Raw genomic sequence first — 20,678 nt, 5'->3', positions numbered from 1 at the left:
TAAAAAGCCTATCAAATCACTCATGCAACTTTTAGTCTTTTGGCATACAAACCAGCAAGTAACCACAGAAGAACTGTGTGCTCAAGTTGTGTGTTAATCTGTGCTTTTGCATAGAATGCAAGAGTCTTAAATGTAGTTATTTCCATTTTAAATAACCTCATAAATTACCGTGATTTAAAATTTTTCTGGGGAAATCAGTAAGTTACTTTCCATAGGTGCTTTGTTTTGTTCTGAGTCTCTTCATCAGTAACAAAACTTCTACTGAGATTCTCTTAAGGCAAAGCTAGTTAAAGGATAGATTTAGAACACAATTGAAGGAACTTTTTAAAAAATAGCAAATAACTTTCTATTTTGCATTTGTCACTTTAGAAGGGGAAACAATTTGCTCAGTACCTCTCTATGCCCATTTTCTTTTAAATCTGTCAGTAACTTTTTATGCAAAAGAATTATAACTCTTCTTCAGGTGATAAGAAGGTGATCCTTAGTGATTTTTTTTTTAAATGCTTTCTTAACTTCCTGTGCTGTGGCTATTGCATACATTTGCTAAAATTTAGAATCCTTGTTCATCCACATAAAAATTCAGAGCATGCTAATTGTAAATTAGAAATTAACTGCTGCTACTTGTTCTTAGGTGTCTGTTGTGTGACTTTTTGTGTTTTGGGGCTCATTTACTTTTTTTACAATTTTTAAAATTATTTTTTTATGAAACTTGCTTGAAAACACTGCAATCTCTCTTGCTTCAGGAGAGTCTTGCTGTTGTGTACACCACATGCTACCCTGGTCAGTACACCATATATGAACCTGTTATTCGACTGAAGGGTCAAGTGAAAACTGTACCTTCTCAGAGGCCTTTCAGTTCAAAAGAAGTGCAGAGCAACGTGTTGGACTCTCATCACCTGAAAACACTTCAGCCTGTGGAATACAAAACTCTTCAGGGTATTCTACATGAAATTGGAGGAACTGGTGCCTTCGTTTTCCTCTTTGCCAGGGTAAGGGGGCTGGAAGGGGGGAGATGCATATATGTTATTCCATATAACTTTTCCTTGGATCTTGAGTCATATATTCTAGCTGCCTTACTCATACTACTCAGAAGTATGGATGTGATTCCTTTTTTCTAGACCTTCAGGAAACCTAATTTAAAGCTTTCCTTGAACATTTAGGAAGCATACTTTTTCAGGACAAACAGTTTATTCTAATTAGTGGCTTACTTATTTCATGAGTTTGTGACTTTGTGGTATAGCAAGAATAAATTTATGCCTTCTGCTAAAGTTTTCTGTAGAGCAGATTCTTTTTACTCAAAAAAGGGATTTTTGTAATGAGACTTCTATTTTATTAGTACCTCATTTACCACAGTAGGAATTATCCCTTCAGATATAAGATGTGAATTTACACACATAGGCAAGAATTAACATTATATATATACCTTAAAGTCTTTATAGCAGAATTAATCCAGAAGTCATGATTTAAGACTGCAACAAAGCATTTTTAAGGTTTCTTTGCTAAATGTTTCTCATTTCAAGTGTTTTATTACATTTGCATTTTCTTCAGGTTGTAGAAATTAGCAGCTGTGAAGAAACTCAAGCTTTAGCACTGCAACTTATACTGTCTTTAACAAAATACAATCAGCAGAGAATACAGGAGATGGACAATTGTAATGGATATTCCATGATTCATCGAGTGCTGATCAAACCAAAATGCATTGTTGGATTTTGCATGCTGAAGGTAGAATGCTCTTTAAACCTTATTTTATTCAATGCTAACACAAATTTAGAAACTTCTCAGATTTTAAGTCTACATTTGAAGCTGTTTTCCCAAAGGCAGAACAGTGATTTGGATGGAGCAAGTTCAGCCTGGGATTATTTTGCCTTGAACTAGAAACTCCTAATAGGGGAGGGCAGAAAAAGGAAGTGTTGGAAGACCCTAATTTGAGAGGCAAGGGAGGAAAAGCAACTTTGTTTCTCTGACAGATAGATAGGATTGCTAAATAAACTTTCAAGTCATTAGTAAAAATATGAGTGCTTTTGAAAATATTTTCAAATAAATATTTGTACTGGTGTTTAAAAGAGTGAAGTTAAAAGACTCTCAAATGCCTCCAGGAGGGTTACTAAACTCAGCAACTGGTTTTAAAGTTGGTGAGGTAAATATATGCCTTCCCTGTCAAGAGTTTAATATCACAAAGATTTTTTTGTAAATTGGGTAAGACAACTGTACTGCTTTGTGCTTATGACATTCAAAAGATTTTTCCTAATTTTTAAGACTCTCCTTGAAGGATGCTGCAGTGATGAGATTCTCTACATAAATGAAAATGGGCAGTTCATGCTTGACACAGATTCTACTGCAGTTATTCAGGATGTTCAGTTGTTAGAAAAGCTGCTGCTTGACTGGAAGATATGGTCCAAAGCAAAGGTAATTCCTTTAATTTTGGAAAGATGGACAGTCTAAAAGTCAGTATTTTAAAAGTGATGGAGTATTATGAGGTCTGAAATTAATTTTTACAGTTAGGTGTTATTAAATATTTCTAACATTTTCTAAAATTAATGGTCTTTTTTAGTGGTAGTAACATCAATCTCCTGTTATCAATTATGCATGTAGCCTTAGTGTATTAAATTCTGTAAATGTAATGTATGCAAATGATTTGTTAGTTGAACAGACCTTCTGCTTCCCTCTGGAGTTAAGCTGTTGAAAAAAACATCCATTGTTAGTATAGCAAAGTATACAAAGCTAGTTTCAGACAAGAAGTAAATTTTTTGTAGCTTAGTCATTAAAATATGCTTAACTTTGAGCATAAGTTCTCTAGTATTTTCTATTTCTGCCCATCCACAATGATTAAATCTTTTCCTTAGGTGCAAAATTAACTCTATTTGAAGCCCTGTCCCTGTTTTTGTTTTACTTTTCAGCAAGGTGTCTGGGAAACTCTGTTAGCAGCTCTTGAAATCCTTATCAGAGCCAACCATCACCAACAGATGTTTAACATCAAACAGCTGTTAAAAGCTCAAGTGGTACATCACTTCCTGCTAACTTGTCAGGTTCTCCAGGTACTTTCACTCTGAAATCCTACTTTGTGCTTGACAAATACTTTCAGGGGGGAGAAGATCCTAAAATACTATAGAAAAAAACTACTTCAGTAGACTGTCCTCTGTCATTGTTGTGCCATTGCTGTAAATTGTCACAGTGTCCTGCTGGGAACTCTGTTTTAAAGAGATTTTAACCCTCTGGTGTTACTTAAAAACCTACTTGTTGCTTTCACAATCCATAAACATGAAGAGGGGCTGAAATGAACTGTGAGCCTTTCATAAAGAGCAGAGATGTCTCTTACTACTTCATGTCTTGGTTACTGAAAAGCACTGAGACTGTGCAAGTAGTACAAAGAGTTTTATCCTGTGTCTCAGGTACTTACAGTTGTACTGCTTTTCCTTTCTAGGAGCACAAAGAAGGGCACCTTGCAACCCTGCCTCGGGAGGTTTGTAGGTCATTTGTGAAAATAATTGAAGAAGTACTTGGATCTCCCCCAGACCTGGAATTGCTGACACTGGTCTTCAATTTCCTGTTATCAGTTCACCCTCCCACTAATACATATGTTTGTCACAATCCTACCAACTTCTACTTTTCCCTGCACATAGGTAGGTATATCATATTTAACTAGAAATAAGCAATAAGTTAAAAATCTAGATGTATCTTAAACCTCTTTCAGTCTTATTACTATTCTATTAATATTTTCTTTGCTATCTTGTAATAACTGTATAAAAAAGTGAACTATTGGAACTTCACGAATAAAAATAGTTTACAGTATTTAGAGACATTTCAGTTAAGCTTTGCTTGGCTTACTTGGAGTGCTTTCTTGTGTCTGCAGACATAAATAATATATCTGGTAGCTATATCTTTAAAGAAAATTAAAGTTTGGTGCTGTTAAATAGAATGCATCATCTTAGCTGCCTGTATGGATGCATTTTCCTGTGGGCAAATCTTAGAGAAAAGCATTGAGCTTGCCTGTAAATGAAGCTTCTTCAGAAATATGAGTATATGGTCCTGTCTCCATCTCTACTTTCTTGTCTTATACTACTGAATTCATAGAATAAAGACATGAGGAGCATTTTGAGCATGTGAGCAGTTGCAGTGTCAGACATCATTGGCAGGCACCATCAGTGCATTGCAGAAAGCCACACACTGCTGTGTGGTTTGAGAGGTGCAGATTTAGGACAAAAATCTGTCTTTACTATATCTCCACTAGATTCCCACTTTGGCAAAATGAGTAGTGTGAGCTTTAAAAATTTTTCATTTTAAAAATGAGAAACTGATAGATGTATAGTTCATGCTTTAATGTGAGCATTATACAACCTTAGACATAACTTAGGTAAACATGGAAAGCATCATCCAAGCTTGAAAGGTTCTCTCCTTTTGCAGATGGCTGTGTACCTGCAGTGTTCTTAATCACTTTCAAAGGCAGTACAGTTGTGTTGATCTGTATCTGTCCTGTAATACTAAAAAATAGAAAATGTTGAGTCTAAATATACAAAAAATGCAAACTTTAGAAAGCTTTTATGTAACCTTTTCCCTTTTCTTTCAAGATGGCAAAATTTTTCAGGAGAAAGTCGAATCACTGATGTACCTAAGAAACTCCAGCAGTGGTGGGAAGTCAGTGGACAGTTCTGCATTTGTCATCACAACTCCAACTGGATTTATGGCTTCACCCCTAGGAGGTAAAACAATGCTGGGAAAACATAAGGACATTAGGATCTGTTGAGGCCTTTGGCAGTTGACTAGAGTGCCTCTAAGTCTTACTTTCCCACAAGTATTTCTTTAAAAACCTCCTTCTGCCCCTCGGATCTTGATGCCTGAGCAGCAGAGTAAGAAGGATGGAAGTGACCATGCTACCTAAATTGCTCTTAATTCTCAAGTTGAGACAAATTGCCACAGGCAGTGAAGTGGACCAGACAGCAGAACAATTTCATTTGTTAAACAGACCTGCTAGACCTGTACAAGAATATTATAACCAGGCACTAACTGAAATAGTGGCCCCTAGGCAGCTATCTTAGCTGCAAAAAGCATTAAGCTGATCTATTTCTTTATTTGTGCATAATTATTAACACTCACTTAAACATAGTATTTAAATATTGGCTTTTGGTTACACTGCAGGTTTATTCACTGTTCTTATATGATAGAGGATGGGAAAGTATCTTATAAAGAACAACATAAGATACCTCAGTTATAAATTAAAACTGAGTTGTTTCTTAGAAACAGTCTAATTATATAGCATGCTGAACAAGTTCAGGTCTATAAAGATGACTACTTCAATCACTTTTGAATTCCTCTGCTATAAATGCTGAAATAGTGTGAAGACAGCAACTTTTTTTCACTTTGTTTTTGTGATGGTTTTTGGCATTGTTATTAAAATAGGTTTGTAATTTTACTTTTAGATTTGCATAGGCAGTTGACAAATACCACCTGTAAGCCAAAAGCTAAACCACAACTTATGTCCAAGCCTTTATTAAATAAAGCTCATTGACAATGAGAATATGAAATATTTCTGGTGCATCATCATTGTAGTAGTACTAAACAGGTCATAATTTTCATTCTGAATGAAGTCTCCTCTTCACAGACTAACAGAAAGCTTCCTCTGCCAGTCTGGTGTACAGACTGCTTAAAAATACATGTCATGAGACATCTGTAACATGTTCTGGAAGTCTGACTGTTTCAGGTCAAAATGTGCTCTTAAAAGGAAGCCATGTTAAATAAAAAATGCACTGATTTGTTATAAATATGAAGTACATGTAAAGTCTTGGTGCAGAAGGGTCAATAAACAGCATTTCAATGTCCACAGAAATATGCTGGTGGATTGGACCTCTTATAGAAGAGCTCTGAATGGAGCAACCTGCTCTGTTTGACCCTGCCTTGAGCAAGAAGTTTGGGCTAGACAATCTCCAGAGGTGCCTTCCACCCTCTTATTCTGTACAAATTCCTGATGAGGCTTAGTTGAGAGGATCATATGGAAATCCACAACCACAGTATATATGCAAAAGCTGGTTTTCATTTTTTTTTTATCTTTGTTTTGTTTGTGATTTGCTAAATAAATGGCTGCATAGTACTTTACTATCTCTACTTGATCAGCCAAATCTGAGCTATCCAGGTGTTGAATCAGTTTTGCACATGAAATTAATTTGGGCCATCAGGGTGTTGAATATATGTGGAGTGTAGCATTGAGGGAAAAGCTTTTTTCTAGTGCAAAAGGAATGCTAAAGGTATCCTTGTTTCTCTAGGAAGTACTTCCAATGCTAGTGTACAGCAGAAGATAAGCTCTCAGGAACCTAAAAGGCTGTGTAAAAGTTTACCAGCATCTCCTACTTCCTCACCTCAAGTTCATCGAAAAAGCCAAACTGACAGAGTGGGAAGGAGCATTGATGACCTGCAGATGGTTGGCAAGCACGGCCCCCTTGACCCCCAGGGTAAAATTGGTTTTGTAGGGAGTTCAGAAACCATAAAGAGAGTACAAGAAGAACTCTTCCTTAGCAGTTGTGAGTCTGCTAAAACAGTTTGTGACTCGGAGTTAACATCTGCTGAAACTTTTGAAGATATTGCAAAAGAAGAAGAGCTCTCTGAAAGGGCATTTGAGAGCAAAGAAGCAGGTGCAGACCTGAAAAGTAATGAAGGTGGAGGTGCTGCAGCTGAGCCATCACCACGGCGTCCAGACAATCTGAAAGGACTCCCTTCATTTCAGAAGACTCAGAGTAATTTTGCAGGGTTGGGTTTAGCATTTTCTGTTCATGGTGGATCCTCAGTCATTGCTCGCTGGCCGAGCCTTGCTGACAAGAATGTAGTTCCTGAAGACTGGGAGAGTCTGGCTTTTTCTTCAGCTGATGAGAATACCCAGAATCCCTCTGGAAGCCCTGATGACAAGTAAGCAAATACAAAGTAATAAATTAGCACTAGTTCAATATATGAGCTTTCATCTCAGAGTTCTTGGTCTTGTTTACTGTTTTACAAAATTTGGAAGCTTTAAAATTATGGATATGTTTTCAGTGGATGCCATAAATTAAGGTCGTAGTCTATAGAAGTTTGTTATTTATGTAGCAAACTTGAAAAATAAGGAAATTTTCACGTAGGATAGGAGTGGGAACTTCAGATTTCTTGTGAGTTAGCAGAATGAGCAAATAGTTCTGCTTAGATTATCCTTTTTGCTATCTGCCATGCAAAAAACAGGTGTTGATGAAATGGTAATAAGAGTATTGGAGAAGCATTTGCCTGGCTTCCTCTTCCTGCCCAAGAGGGGCTAACAATTCCATACTTTTTCTAATGTTTCCTGTTGTAGATAATAAACAAGTAAAACATGTTCCTCTGGTTTCAGATGTACAGAAGACTGTCTTGTGCTTATCTGTTGTGGATTATATGACCTCTTGCGTGGAGTTCTCCTAATCCTACCAGATATCATGCTAGAAGATGTGATGGACAAACTCATCCAACCTGATTATCTTATAGTTCTTGTGAATCACCCATCTCCTCTCATACAACAAGGAGTCATTAAAGTAGGCCCATACAAAATTTGTTTGGCTAAAAAAGCAGTGAACTAACTAACATGTTGTAAACTTTGTGGTTTTTTGGTTTTTTGTTTGGTTTTTTTGCTTTCTTTCTTTTACTTTTCTAGGTTTACTTTGAACTTCAAATTTTTCCCACCCTTAAATTTATCAAAAAACAAACAAAAGCCAACAATAAATGAACACAGACATTGAATCTTTCAATAGATAAATATAGTCTATGATCTAAGTCAGAGGGCTTAGGAGCATGTGACAGCATTACTGATTTAAAGGGAAGCAACAATGCAGAAAGAGTTGGTGACCTTCTTGTCAACATGAGACACCAATGCACTGTGTTAAACTATGGTGTGAGCAAAGTTTTAACTTCTGACACAGTTGACTTTGAGTTGTTCTGGGGAGCTTCCCACACATTTTTGACCTGGACATGGGCTTGAGGCTTCAAAATGTTTTCAGAGGTTTTGTAGTATTATCCAGGACAATGTTCCTGGATGATAATGCTATGTAAATGAAAACTTCAAATAGATTTGTATTTTAATTTGAATAATAATAATAATAATAATAATGGCTTTATTAACTAAATGATCAAAAAATGTGTGTGTGCCCTTGCATACACACTAAAGTGCTGGATTTAACAAGTATAAAAAGTTTGAATATATTTATGTATCTATCCTGGAACTGTTACAAGGGTGATTTTATGTGACACAAATTTGACTAAAAACCTAAGAGTCTTCAGATTAAAAGGATAAAGTCAGTTGACCATTGTAACAAGAACAGTGTAGATTGCAGTTGCAATAGTGCAATTTATGGACTGGAATTTAAAAAACTTATTTCAAACTGTTCAAATCAGACAGGAATTTAACTTTCAAGAGAGTTCTGGTAAATGTTTAAATCTTGCATCTTAATTATGCATTTCTTTTTAGTTGTTGGATGCCTATTTCAAGAGAGCAAAGAGAGAGCAGAAGGAGAAATTCTTAAAGAATCGTGGCTTCTCCTTGCTAGCCAACCAGCTGTACCTTCACCAGGGGACTCAGGAAGTTGTGGAGTGCTTTTTGGAAATGCTCTTTGGCCGCTCTGTTGGCTTGGATGAAGAGTAAGTAATGCTTTGGTTTGTGTCCTGTAACTTCCTTGTTGAGTGACAAGCAGAGCACTTTGCTGATGGAAGCAAGAATGTAATCACTTTCTTATTACTGCTCTCTTCCTGGTAGTCATCAACCATTAAAAAATTCCTTCAAAACTCTTTTGAAATGGTTTGCTTGTAGTTTTAAAGGCATTAAATCTTATGGTTATTGTATGGCTCTGTATGGCAGCTTCACTTGATGGGTCAGCTGGGGTCTTCTGAACCCTCAGCCCTCCTGAGGGTCTCAGAGGCCTTTGCACTTGGAATGTCCTGTAATCAGTTCAGCTATTCCTGTTCTTCCTGGTCCTTTGTGAAATTGTTTTATAGTCTTAGAAGTTTTAAGGAGTAGTCACAAGTCTTCTGCTCCTGGATTTTGGTAGGTGCCTAAGGAAAAAGCTTGATGCTACAGCTTCTTCCCTGACTTGGCCCTGAGGTTAAATACACATTTCCTTCATGGAAAATTCCACAGACATGTTGTCCTTGAACCAAAAGTCCACTTCATATTGACAGGGAAGGAGATTACCTTCAAGCAGAAAATTAATTTAAGTAAATTAATGTTTTTTTTAGAATTAGTATGAGTATTTAATAATTGCACAGGAGAATATACACCTAAGTATAGTCAGCAGTGCAAAAATATTGGAAAAAGCTCCTTCTCAGTTGCTGCCCTTGCAGGATTTGTAGCCAAATTACTACTTCTTGTTGGCCTGATCTTCAGGGCCACCCAGAGTATTCCTGCTTAATTGCAAAATGTAAACCTGGCTGCTGAACTGGCACAAAAGCAGAGAACTTTTACTTCCTTGGGATTGATCATGAGGCAGGAAAAGTAGTTCTTATGGCTCAGATTCCTTTAGGGTTGTGTATTATAGTCAGGCTGATAATATTAAAATTGTAATGCACTTTATTAATGCATGAGTAATACCAAGTGTAAAATACTCTACAGTTGCAATAAGCCAGAAGTTGCTAAACCAAAGTAAACTTCAGCAGTAAGGTATCAAACCTGCTGTCAGTCAATGTATCATTGTATTGGTATCAAGCTGTATCTGATTCTCGATAGTGTCTTTGCCAGCTGTAACACTTATTACTGGAAAGATGAGTCATTTTTCTACATCAACTTAAACCCAACCCTGTCTTAATGAAAAATATATTTCAAATAGATAGCAGTTCATTGGTGGGTATTTTGAACACTTCATTTCCTTGTGTGTGTTCCAAGTGTTTATTATTTCCTTTGGTAGATAGGCTTGTTACTGCCATGAGAAGAAGGAAATTGCCATCTACATCTTTATTTAAACACACACAGGCTGGCATTCCAGTTGCATATATCAGGTTATTATTTTAAGGACATTGCTCACTTATATTTCTTTTAATAGGTTTGATCTGGAAGATGTCAAGAATGTTGGGCTCTTTCAAAAATGGTGTGTCATCCCTGTCCTGGGACTTATAGAGAACTCTCTGTATGATAACGTTCTGCTGCATAACTGCTTCTGCCTCCTGCTGCAAATCATAAATTCCTGCTCCAAAGTTGCAGACCTGCTGCTTGATAATGGTTTGCTCTACGTGTTGTGTAATACTCTGGCTGCTCTCAACGGGCTGGAAACAAAGTGAGTACAGTATCAGTTGCTGTAAAATAACCTTAAATCTAGCAAAGCCTGATGTAATGTATTCTTACTGCTTTCTAAAATGACCACAGAATGTGTACAAAATAGCACTGGTTTTGAGGCTTTCAGCTTTTGATTTTACCTATAGGTGACAGTTAATGTTTAAAGATGCAGTTTGAGCAGTGGAATACACTGGGTATAAAATGTTTTTTCCATACTTTAAAATCAACTGTAACAACATTTTAAAATGCAAATTTGTCACACAAGGTACACTTGGGTTGCTTTTCCTATTAAAACTCACCTGTACAGGAAGATAAAGGCCCAGGGGACAAGAGCATTCTACTGTATCTATAGTCAATGTCAAAACCACAGGAAAAGTCTCTCTAGTGCTGCCTGTGATTTAATATTTGTGATTGAGTAACTTAAATGACTTCATTAATTACAAACGTTCTGTACTTCATGAAAGGTTATACAGAGAAGGTGGGGTTTTTTTAAAGTTTGTTCCATTAGTTTGTATCCTGAAGAAATAGTTTTTCTTTTTACCCCAGTATAGTTGTAACACAGCATGGTTACAAAATTAGATATTATCCTGATTTTTTAAAAAATTATTTCAGACATTAATTTAGGAATATGTTAATATATTACTTTTCCAAATAACTTGATTACAATCTTAATGTGAGACCATCTCAAAGATTTGCAGGCTTGCAGTCTGCAAAAGTGAATGCTAGAGAGGTCTTCGATTATAATATTCTAGTAAATTGCAATATAATAGGTACAGTTGGCAGAAGTATCAAGGGGAATAGTTATGGGTCTTATGGGTTAATCTATGAGAATTTTCATGTTTCTGGTAACTACAACTTTGTTTGCAGCATTCCCTTGAATGACTACAAGTTACTTGCATGTGATATACAACAGTTGCTGGTAGCAGTTGCAATTCATGCCTGCAGCTCCTCAGGTTCTCAATATTTTCGTGTTATTGAAGACCTCATTGTGCTGCTGGGTCATCTTCAAAATAGTAAAAACGCAAGGATGCAAAGTAAGTTATCTGATTATTTTGGGGGTCATGGGAGTGGAGAAGGAAATCCCTTCCCCACCGATTGTTTTTTGTTTACTTAAATTTTATATTCTTGCCAAGGGACAAAGGGGAGTTACTTGGTGATGGATCTTCTTTCTCTAAGTGGTTCTCAAAGTAGTAGTTTTTCTCAGGAGCCTGCTTTTTGTGGTAAAGAATTATGTACTGCTAATCTGAACAAAGAGTGGGTATAAAATTTCATTAAGAGCATTTCAACAGAAATTTTCTATACAGTTTCATTTAGCTAATCTCAGAATAATCAAATTCAATGGCTTTTGCATGAGAATTCACTTGTACTGCTTGTGTCATTGTAACACCAAAGTGACTTTTTATGTGACTTCCATGCAATTCCATGGCTTCCAGAGTTCTACAACTCTGACTCTTTTGATGTGTTTCTTTACAAATACCTGGTAAAAAAATCTTGGGGCAGATATGTAAAGAATGGATGTGATGTGGCCCTTGTATGACTCTCTTTAGATATGGCAGCTGTTCTACAGCTGAGAGTTCTTCAAGCAGCTGTTGAATTAATAAAAACTACAGCAAACCAAGATGTTCAGGAGCAGGCAGGTTCAGCCCCATCACCACCTGCACCACACCGTGCCATGTTTCAGAAGCGCAAGGGCATTGCTGGTGAGTAGCAAGGTGCAAATTCTTGTACTTTCTCCTATAAATTATTTTAAAGCTTCAATTTCAGTGATAAAACAAATGAGTCCTCTTGCTTTGCTTTTTCTGTGCATCTGCTGTATAAACTGATGTATTTACATTATAATGTAGCCTGTGCCCAATGTGATCCCTTGGGGGTTTTATAATAGGAGGAGGCAGTGGAATATGAAAAGGGAGCCTCAATCACCTTATTTTCTCTGCAGTGTCTGAAGCCAGGTAGAACCTTTAATTCATGAGTTCCTTAGTAAAGATATTTTAAAGGAATTCCTAGTGATTTTAATAGCCAACTTCACCACATGAAGGAATTATCAAAATGTAGCTAATGCTTGTAACTTTAGCACTGCTGTGATGTTGGAATTGCTTTGTTGCACAGCTTTTAATTAGTGATCAATCTGAAGTAAATATCTGGCACTCCAAATTAATAGGTGGGAGTGTGAGATTGCTAGCACTGTGGCTGTGCTTGTAAAACACTGCAGTTCTGGCTTTAGCTGTAATACTTCCTGTGTCTTTTGATAAATTGTAAATAATTTTCTAAAGGTTTTAGAGGCTTCTGAAGAGAAATATAAAAAATATAAATTTCTCATATAAATGAAGCTGTATTTAAAGCTTGGTAGAACATAAATACATGTCAGGTTTTTAAATTTTGAATTGTTTAAATAAAGCAAACAACCCATGTTATTCCCCGTTTATTATGTTTCACTTGATAGTTGATTTCTCTTCTCAGTTTTCAAGGTCCCTCCCTCTCCATCAGCCTAGTTAATATAGCAAAAATTAATTTTATTAGTCAATCTGCTAAGACACAAAATTTAAATTTAAAAATATGCTTATTTCAAAAACAAGGAAATACATTCAAGGCCCACTTCATCTCAATAGAATTTTAAAGAACATTTTAAATTTGAAACAGTACTTCTGTTGAACCTGGGAGCAATGGGTATGGTTCAAATGTGTGTGTTTATAAGTTGTTAATATGACTGACTCCTTATTTGTGTGATAAAGCTGGTTTCCAATCTGGAAGGTTTGGGTTTTTTTTTTTTGCTGTATCATTATTTTTTAATCCTTTAAAAACGGATAAAAGTAACCTTTTTAAGAATATACATTGCACAAAAATATGCAAGGTATGCATAAAATCTCATCATGAGACCAATTTATTTCACCATACCACTTCTTTAATTTATTTTCAAATTAAAAAACTTATTAAAAGAAGAGACCAACACCCAAATCATGCTTATATTGCCTTCAATACCACTCCATTTCAAAAATCTTTGGTTTCTTAAATAATTTGAACACTGTGGATGAAAGCAGTTGCTAAGTGTTAAATTATCTTGTGTGTGAATTTTACTAGGATGCTGCTAATGCTTCTCTCTATTTAAAGGCTCCAGAAAGTTTTCACTTGCTCAGTCTGATGCTCTGCTGATGAAAATGCGCTCACTAGCAAGTGAGGAATTCACCATGATGATGCAGAGGAGAATGAGCCAAGAAAATCCTGTCCAAGCCACTGAGACTGAGTTTGCCCAAAGGCTACAGAGGCTGACTGTTCTAGCTGTTAACAGACTCATTTATTTAGGTAGGATTTCTTTTAGTTTGTTTCTGTTTTGACAGAATCTGTGTAGTGCTACATAAAAAATGGATTCTTGCTTTTAAAATGCTGAAGGTTTTAGGATGGAAGTAATACCATTGGTGGTAGTTAAATGGATTTAATCATAAAACATCATTCTGTCACAGTATTATATAACTGACAATCTGGATACAGTTTTTATCTGAATGAACTGAACAAGTTATTTTAGGTCTATGTTAGTTCATTCATGTGTCGACTGCCAGAACTATTACCTGAGGATTTAACTCTGCCAAAGGGAGCATCTGCTCTCTTAAACTGTATTGTTTAGCATTTTTCTATGAAAAAAGCAAGACTTCATGACTTTGAGGGCTAGTTTGAAGTCCAGAAGTAAGAGAAAGTTCATCATGGGGGACAAAGGGCTCTGTCATTTACCCTAAATGCTGAATAAATTGGTTCATCAAGGACTTGAAATAAGGAATACTTTGATATTTAATAAGTATGGTAAGTATAGGAGTAAAAACAATATTTAATTTAATGCCAACTAAAAGATCACAGGATTATCTTGGCTGAGATGATACTGATCAATCTGTGCCTCTTAAATTTTAAGCACCTACTGAAGAGTGCCTTGATGTATTGGGTATAACAGAAACCACAAGTCAAAGCAGACTTTCAACATCCCAGCTGGAAGTTCCTGAAGAGGAAAGCCAGCAAGAACTGCCTAACAGAACAAATCCTTTTCTTAAAGAAACATTCAAAATGTTGGTGGAGGGAGTCAAAGTATCCATTGTAAGTAGTTTATTTTCCATATTAAAATATATTCCATAAGGTTCTTTCAATAGGAACTTTGCATGAAGTCTTCTGTCCATAAATGTTTTTCTTACTTCCCCTCTCAAGTCAACTGTGGCATTAAAAACTCTATTCAGCTCCTCAATTATTCTGCAGTTGCAAAATGATAAACACATCTGTTCTGACTTATGCCCTAACATTTAGCAGAATTCTGCTTCTTAAATAAGCATACAAAGGTTAAACAGTTTTCTGGGTAGTCCATAATTTTGCTTTGTCTCAGCCTCAACATTAGGTTAGCTGGAGCTTATAAAACAAGTTCTGCTGTTCACCCAGAGGATGAGTTATGAGCAATTTGTATCTGTAATACATTGAGGCACTGGTGATGTATCTGGGGGGGAGGGGAATTTCCTGGATGTGTTTAAGGAGAGGTTTGATGGGGCTTGGAGCAAACTGCTCTATTGTGTCCCTCCCTGTGCAGGGGAGGTTGGAACTAGGTATCTTTAAGGTTCCTTCTAACACAAACCATCCTAGGTTTCTATGACAAAAACCCCCCCCTTTTTTTTTTTTTTTGTGTGTGTGTGTTTTTTAAACCCTCTACATCACTATTTTTACTTTCTGAATTCTTATACAGCCCCTCTGAGCATCCAGTTTGACTAGGAGTTGCATTCCTAGTATTGGCAGAAAGTCTTAGTAGAATGAGCAAACCCTTCTTTCATTTTTAGTAGAATGCCTTTTATCTTCTAATAGCAATCAGTAAAGTAAAAAATAATCACTTTATTTTGGTAGAGAAATTTTTATTGTCTTACATTTTTATCATATTTATTGTGTTTTGGAATATGAGCAGCTTGGAAAAAGGAAATGCTAACTCTCTAATATTAAAAAAATCTCTTTTACTTAGGGCACCAGCAGAATGACCACTCCGAAGCAGCAGTGGAAGAGGATCCTCCTGTCCTGTAAGGACACATTTCGCACACAACTTGGGAGGCTTCTTGTGCACAACTTGGCTCCTGCAAGGCCAATGCAAGCCAGAAAGCAGGTTTTGGAGATGATACATGAAGTAAACCATCAAGAGATTATGCGGGACTGTCTTAGCCCAACTTTGCAAGTAAGCTCTAGAGTATTTTGGAGAAGTTCATAAAACTTGAATACAAGTTTTTTGTTTATATTTTACAATTATTTAGAACTGTTTGTGGCTAAACTTGTTCACTGCTGTTCTGGCAATGTTTAGTGTAATGGCAAATGCCTCTTTGAACCTCAGTAACTGCTGTATTACCTTGAGGGTAGATATTTTTGTTAGAGGCAAAATAAGTTTATGCCTAGGCACATTGACTCTGTGGCACATCAGGTGTTGCATTCACCTGTGTAATGCAGAAACAGGAGGTGGTTCTAGTTTTAACATGAAGAATTTTACTGGGAAGTTTGGGTATTCTTCTTAACTGGAAGTTAAGGAACTAACTGCAGACCTCCTGAAACTGTAAGAACTGGCTGCCTCTGAACACTGCCACTAGAGGCAGTCAGTCCCCAGTTAAAGCAATTCTCTATCTTTTCTTATTTAGCCTTTATTAATTCTTACAGTGGGATTGGGTATATCCTGAACTCAAATAGCAGAACAGTTTCTTCCTACTTTTCTGAGTTTTTCAGAGAAAAGGGTTTTTTTTATTATACTCAGTGCAAGCTTGAGAGGAAGCATTTCTTACAGCTGTGACTAAGAATCAGGGAGGAATATTGCTGTTTGAGATCATTCAGGAGGTGCAGGAATGAAATAAGATGTAAGGCATGACACAGTTTGAGTCCCTGTATACTAAGGAGAGAAAATACTCATTGGATTAACCTATGACACATGCATTTCTGATGACATGTGCATTATTCAATTAAACTAACACTTTCACCTGTAAGAAAAGAGCTGGTACGTTTTGGCTTACTTGAAGGAGTGTCCTGTTGACTGCTGGCCTGTGTCTGCTTAACTTCATTATCTGTCAGCTCTAATTTGATTAATCAAACAAATCTGTAGCATTCTTGGCAGGCAAAATTAGGATTCTCTGGCACATATTTCCTGAAGTATAAACAAGGCTGCAGGAACTGAGTACTTGGAAAAGCAACTGAGCTTTCCTGTAAGCCATTTGAAGTTATGGGATGCTGGGGAAATTTTGCCATTAGGAGGATTAATTTCAGCATGGTCTTTGCAGTGCTATAAACATCTGCCATCAAACTTAAAGCAGCCATTTTCTTTGAATCACAGAAAAATTCGTAGAAATCTGTCTGGGCTGACTAGGAAAGGGAATAAAGTTGGAGGAAAAAACTGCTTAGTGCTATATTGTGGAAATGAGAACAACCATATTTTTCTTTTACTCTCTTTCCTTCTTTCGTCTTCTAGCATGGGCCTAAATTAGTGCTCTATTTATATGAGTTACTGCAAAATCACAGTGATGAGATGACCAAAGAAGAACAAAGAGCAGCAGGAGACTTTGTGAATACATTAAAGAGTTGTGGCTATAAATGCATTCCCCTCAGCCCTCAACCAAAACCAGATGTAATAAAAGCTATGAAAGAGGTTTGTGACTAAAAACTTTACTTCAAAACTGGGTATATTTGAGACAATTCTCTATTATATTGGGTAAGAATTTTATATTTGCCTGGTGCGTGGCTTATGCTTTGGGGAGACTGAATATTTCTGTCACTCACTCAATGCTTCACAGCAAGCTTACTGCTTCTTATTGCATAACCCAGACAAAGGTTAGAGCTCATAATAAGCTATTAGTATCTCTAATTGTCACAAAAAAATTTTTGTTTTTTTAAAAAAAAAAAAATCTATAAAACCCAGCAGTAACAGAAATGAAGTCTTGATGGTTTTAAATACCATGAAGATATCAGTTGAACAGTTTTGTCAGTCTTTCGTTTTTACATTGGCATATCCTTTAGTCTCTGCTTCCTTATTTCATCTGTCAGGGGCAAAAAGTAATGTATAAAACTTCCATTCAGGATCAGAAGAAATATGAGGAAGAAGAATGTGTAAACAAAGCTGCTTGGGAGAAGACAATGGCTAATAATCGGCAAAAGTAAGTGCCTTCTGAAAGGGGCTCCCAGAAGTCTGTAAGGACTTGTTCTACAGCTGTTCCATCTGCCCAGTCCCCTCTCCTCTTGCTGTGGTCTGTGCAATTAAATGTAAGGCAAATGTCCCTGCAGCTAAGCCTGGTCTTTAGTGAATAAAAGATCATTGGGTTCAGCATAGTATTCAAACACTTCTGTGAGCTACAGAGACTGCTTCTTGGTGTAATGTAAGTTTTCAGTAGCTTGTGGTAGATTCTTTCCATTCTTTCATAGAATCATAGAACTGGCTGGGTTGGAAGGGACCTCAGAGATCATCAAGTCCAACCCTTGATCCACTCCCGCTGCAGTTCCCAGCCCATGGCACTGAGTGCCACATTCAGGCTCTTTTGAAATATCTCCAGGGATGGAGAATCCACCCCTTCCCTGGGCAGCCCATTCCAATGTCTGATCACCCTCTCCGTAAAGAAATTCTTTCTAATGTCCAACCTAAACCTCCCCTGGCACAACTTGAGACCTCTTGTGCCCTCTTGTCTTGCTGAGAGTTGCCTGGGAAAAGAGCCCAACCCCCCCCTGGCTCCAACCTCCTTTCAGGGAGTTGTAGAGAGTGATGAGGTCTCCCCTGAGCCTCCTCTTCTCCAGCCTCAACACCCCCAGCTCCCTCAGCCTTTCCTCATAGGATCTGTGCTCGAGTCCCTTCACCAGCCCAGTTGCCTCCTTTGGACCTGCTCCATCACCTCGATATCCTTCCTAAACTGAGGGGCCCAGAACTGGACACAGTTAATTTACAATTAATTAGTTAATAATCAATTCATTTACAATTCAGGCTTTGCTGAGAAATTCAGATGTGAGATGGACACACATGCTTTAGAGTAGGCAACCATAGCAGCTGTCAAGTGTGTCCAGATAGCAGTAAGCCCTTTTACTGTGTTGTAGAACTTGGAACAGTACTCTGTCACTACTCATACTTCAGATTTTTATTGCACTGAGTATACATAAATTAGTAAAGCATGCTAATGTATAGCCATTCATCTTCTGGTTGGTTTGTCGTGTCTTTGGCTACAAGTACCAGTGATTTTGAAGGCTAAGAAGTAAAAGGTATTAATGAGTCTAAGGAAAACTACATAGGCATCTGCTGTAACAACAACTCTGGATTTCTGCTGCCAAACTGATTGTATTTCATGACAGTTTTTGTTGTCTTGCCTTCATTCTTCAGTGTGTTTATTTGACACTTAAAAATGCAACTCTTTTTCCTCAGTCTCTTTCAACGTCTGGATACAAAATCTAAAGACATTTCTAAAATAGCTGGAGACATCACACAAGCTGTGTCTCTGTCTCAAGGAATGGAAAGGAAGAAAGTAATCCAGCATATCAGAGGGATGTATAAAGCAGAGCTCAGTGCCAGCAGACATTGGCAAGAACTTGTTCAGCAGCTTACCCATGATAGGTAAGTTGCCACCTCATGAACAAGCAGGAGAGAGCAACACAGTGCCTGACATCTGCCTCTCATTCTACTTAAAGGCACATAAAATGTAGATGATACTAAAGTGGAATTATTTACTAATAATCTGGTGGTTAAAGACTGGTAAAATATGATTTATTCTCCCATTTTTTCATGTCAGTAGCCATATAGCTTTTCTATGGTACTTAGACAGGTTCCTAATTAAGGTTCCTAAATGTAGTACTAGATGCCTAGTACTGCTGTTTGCATCAGAACTAGTAAGTTAAAGAGCATTCTTATGGTCACAGCTCATAAGTAGTCAGTGGCATAACTCATTAAACTTAAGCACAGAATTTAGTCTTCAGGTATTTTTTCTGAAATAATTGCCCAGCTTATTACTGTGAAACTTTTGCCTTTGTACTATTTAAATAAAACAGAATGAATAAAGAAATATACTGCCTCTGCTGCCAAACTCAAATATATTTTGGTGTTTTTTTCAGAGCACTCTGGTATGACCCAGTCTATTACCCAACTTCTTGGCAACTGGATCCAACAGAGGGCCCAAACAGAGAGAGGCGCCGCTTGCAGAGGTGCTACCTGACAATTCCAAACAAGTACCTTCTCCCTGACAGGCAGAAACAGGAAGGTAATTATAACATACTCTGAAAGTGTATCTGAATTGCAGTGAGTACTGGTGCCTTATTATTTGTTGCCTTTTTGTAGGTGTGATAAAAAGTCCATTGTCTTACCTGTTTGAAGACAAAACACACTCTTCTCACTCTTCTACTGTAAAGGACAAAGCTGCAAGTGAGCATATCAGGTAAGGGTTGGATAACACTTGCCTCCTTTTTCCACCTTTTCCCATTCCAAAGAAACAGTTCTCACCTTTTGTCTAAATAAACACAAAAAGAGATAAAACAAATGTCAGAAATATGGTAGGTTTTTTCAGTACTCATAAGCAAAAGATTAGTGCTACTAACATGTACATTTTCTTGAATCTTAAAGCAGCCCATCTCTAAGACTTCCAAAATCAGTAAAAGCAAATACTATTGCTTGGGATATGAGGATGGGGTGGAATAACATGATTGGATTTCTTTATTTTTTGTTATGTAGATGTTTAAGAAAGTTCTACTATATCTGGTAGGTTTTTCTATCAGTGTTCAAAAGCAAATTGTGTTTTCGTTCTCTGCTTTTTACCATTATGTTACTCAACTCTTAAGTTGTGTCATTTTACCACATCATACAGATGCTAATACTGCCTAAGATAACTGCAGAGAACACAAATAAATAAATAAATAAAACTATGCTAATGTGCAAATCTAGAAGGCTGAGATTCCATTTTCTTGTTGGGATCTGAACCATTAGAATTATAGTATAGAAACTTTTTCCTTCAGCTGTGGCCTTTGAAGCCATTGGTACATGCCAAAAGATAAGTTAATCCATAAGCAGTAATACATTTGGAAATATTTCAGAGTTAACAGAAGATGTATAAGTGTTGCACCTTCTAGAGAGACTGCTGGTGAACTCTTGCTAGGTAAGAACAATTTTCAGTCCTTATCAATATCTTATTTTGTATAATATTCTGCTATATATATGAAACATCAGCTGACTTATTTTTGCAGCAGTTGAGCTGTTGCCTGATTTCTTATAGATTATAATCTCTATAGAGATTTAGATTTGCATGAGTGCTATCTGGACTCTTAAGTTTTAAAGTTGCAGACCACTTGCTAAAATATGTGGAAGGATATATTCTATTTCTGTCAAGTATTGTCTTGCTTGGGTACTACTAGTTGTCTGAACTCCTGGAGACTGTTGATGTAACACTAAGATGTGTTTTACAAATAGTATCTCATACTCTTTGCAACTGTTTTGTTTTTG

At 36.8% G+C, this 20,678-nt stretch overlaps 1 protein-coding gene across 3 annotated transcripts in view; it reads left to right on the top strand.

Moving 5' to 3' along the window:
* Positions 1-20,678, top strand: part of LYST (lysosomal trafficking regulator) — a 94,944-nt gene that overhangs the window by 35,942 nt on the left and 38,324 nt on the right. For all 3 annotated transcript variants that reach the window (XM_071739027.1, XM_071739026.1, XM_071739028.1), the window contains exons 17-37: positions 744-989; positions 1,549-1,722; positions 2,257-2,406; positions 2,898-3,035; positions 3,422-3,620; positions 4,566-4,697; positions 6,255-6,891; positions 7,340-7,517; positions 8,447-8,616; positions 10,011-10,241; positions 11,108-11,274; positions 11,788-11,940; positions 13,346-13,537; positions 14,136-14,314; positions 15,213-15,419; positions 16,689-16,865; positions 17,294-17,370; positions 18,618-18,806; positions 19,301-19,446; positions 19,524-19,620; positions 20,273-20,334. In XM_071739027.1, the coding sequence (XP_071595128.1) occupies positions 744-989; positions 1,549-1,722; positions 2,257-2,406; positions 2,898-3,035; positions 3,422-3,620; positions 4,566-4,697; positions 6,255-6,891; positions 7,340-7,517; positions 8,447-8,616; positions 10,011-10,241; positions 11,108-11,274; positions 11,788-11,940; positions 13,346-13,537; positions 14,136-14,314; positions 15,213-15,419; positions 16,689-16,865; positions 17,294-17,370; positions 18,618-18,806; positions 19,301-19,446; positions 19,524-19,620; positions 20,273-20,334 (3,901 nt within the window). The remainder of the gene's footprint in view (positions 1-743; positions 990-1,548; positions 1,723-2,256; positions 2,407-2,897; positions 3,036-3,421; positions 3,621-4,565; positions 4,698-6,254; positions 6,892-7,339; positions 7,518-8,446; positions 8,617-10,010; positions 10,242-11,107; positions 11,275-11,787; positions 11,941-13,345; positions 13,538-14,135; positions 14,315-15,212; positions 15,420-16,688; positions 16,866-17,293; positions 17,371-18,617; positions 18,807-19,300; positions 19,447-19,523; positions 19,621-20,272; positions 20,335-20,678) is intronic.

This window comes from Heliangelus exortis, chromosome 3, assembly GCF_036169615.1.
Source record: "Heliangelus exortis chromosome 3, bHelExo1.hap1, whole genome shotgun sequence".
NCBI classification, from domain to species: domain Eukaryota; kingdom Metazoa; phylum Chordata; class Aves; order Apodiformes; family Trochilidae; genus Heliangelus; species Heliangelus exortis.
Note: the sequence above shows the minus strand (reverse complement) of the source record. Positions and strands in the feature narration are given on the sequence as shown.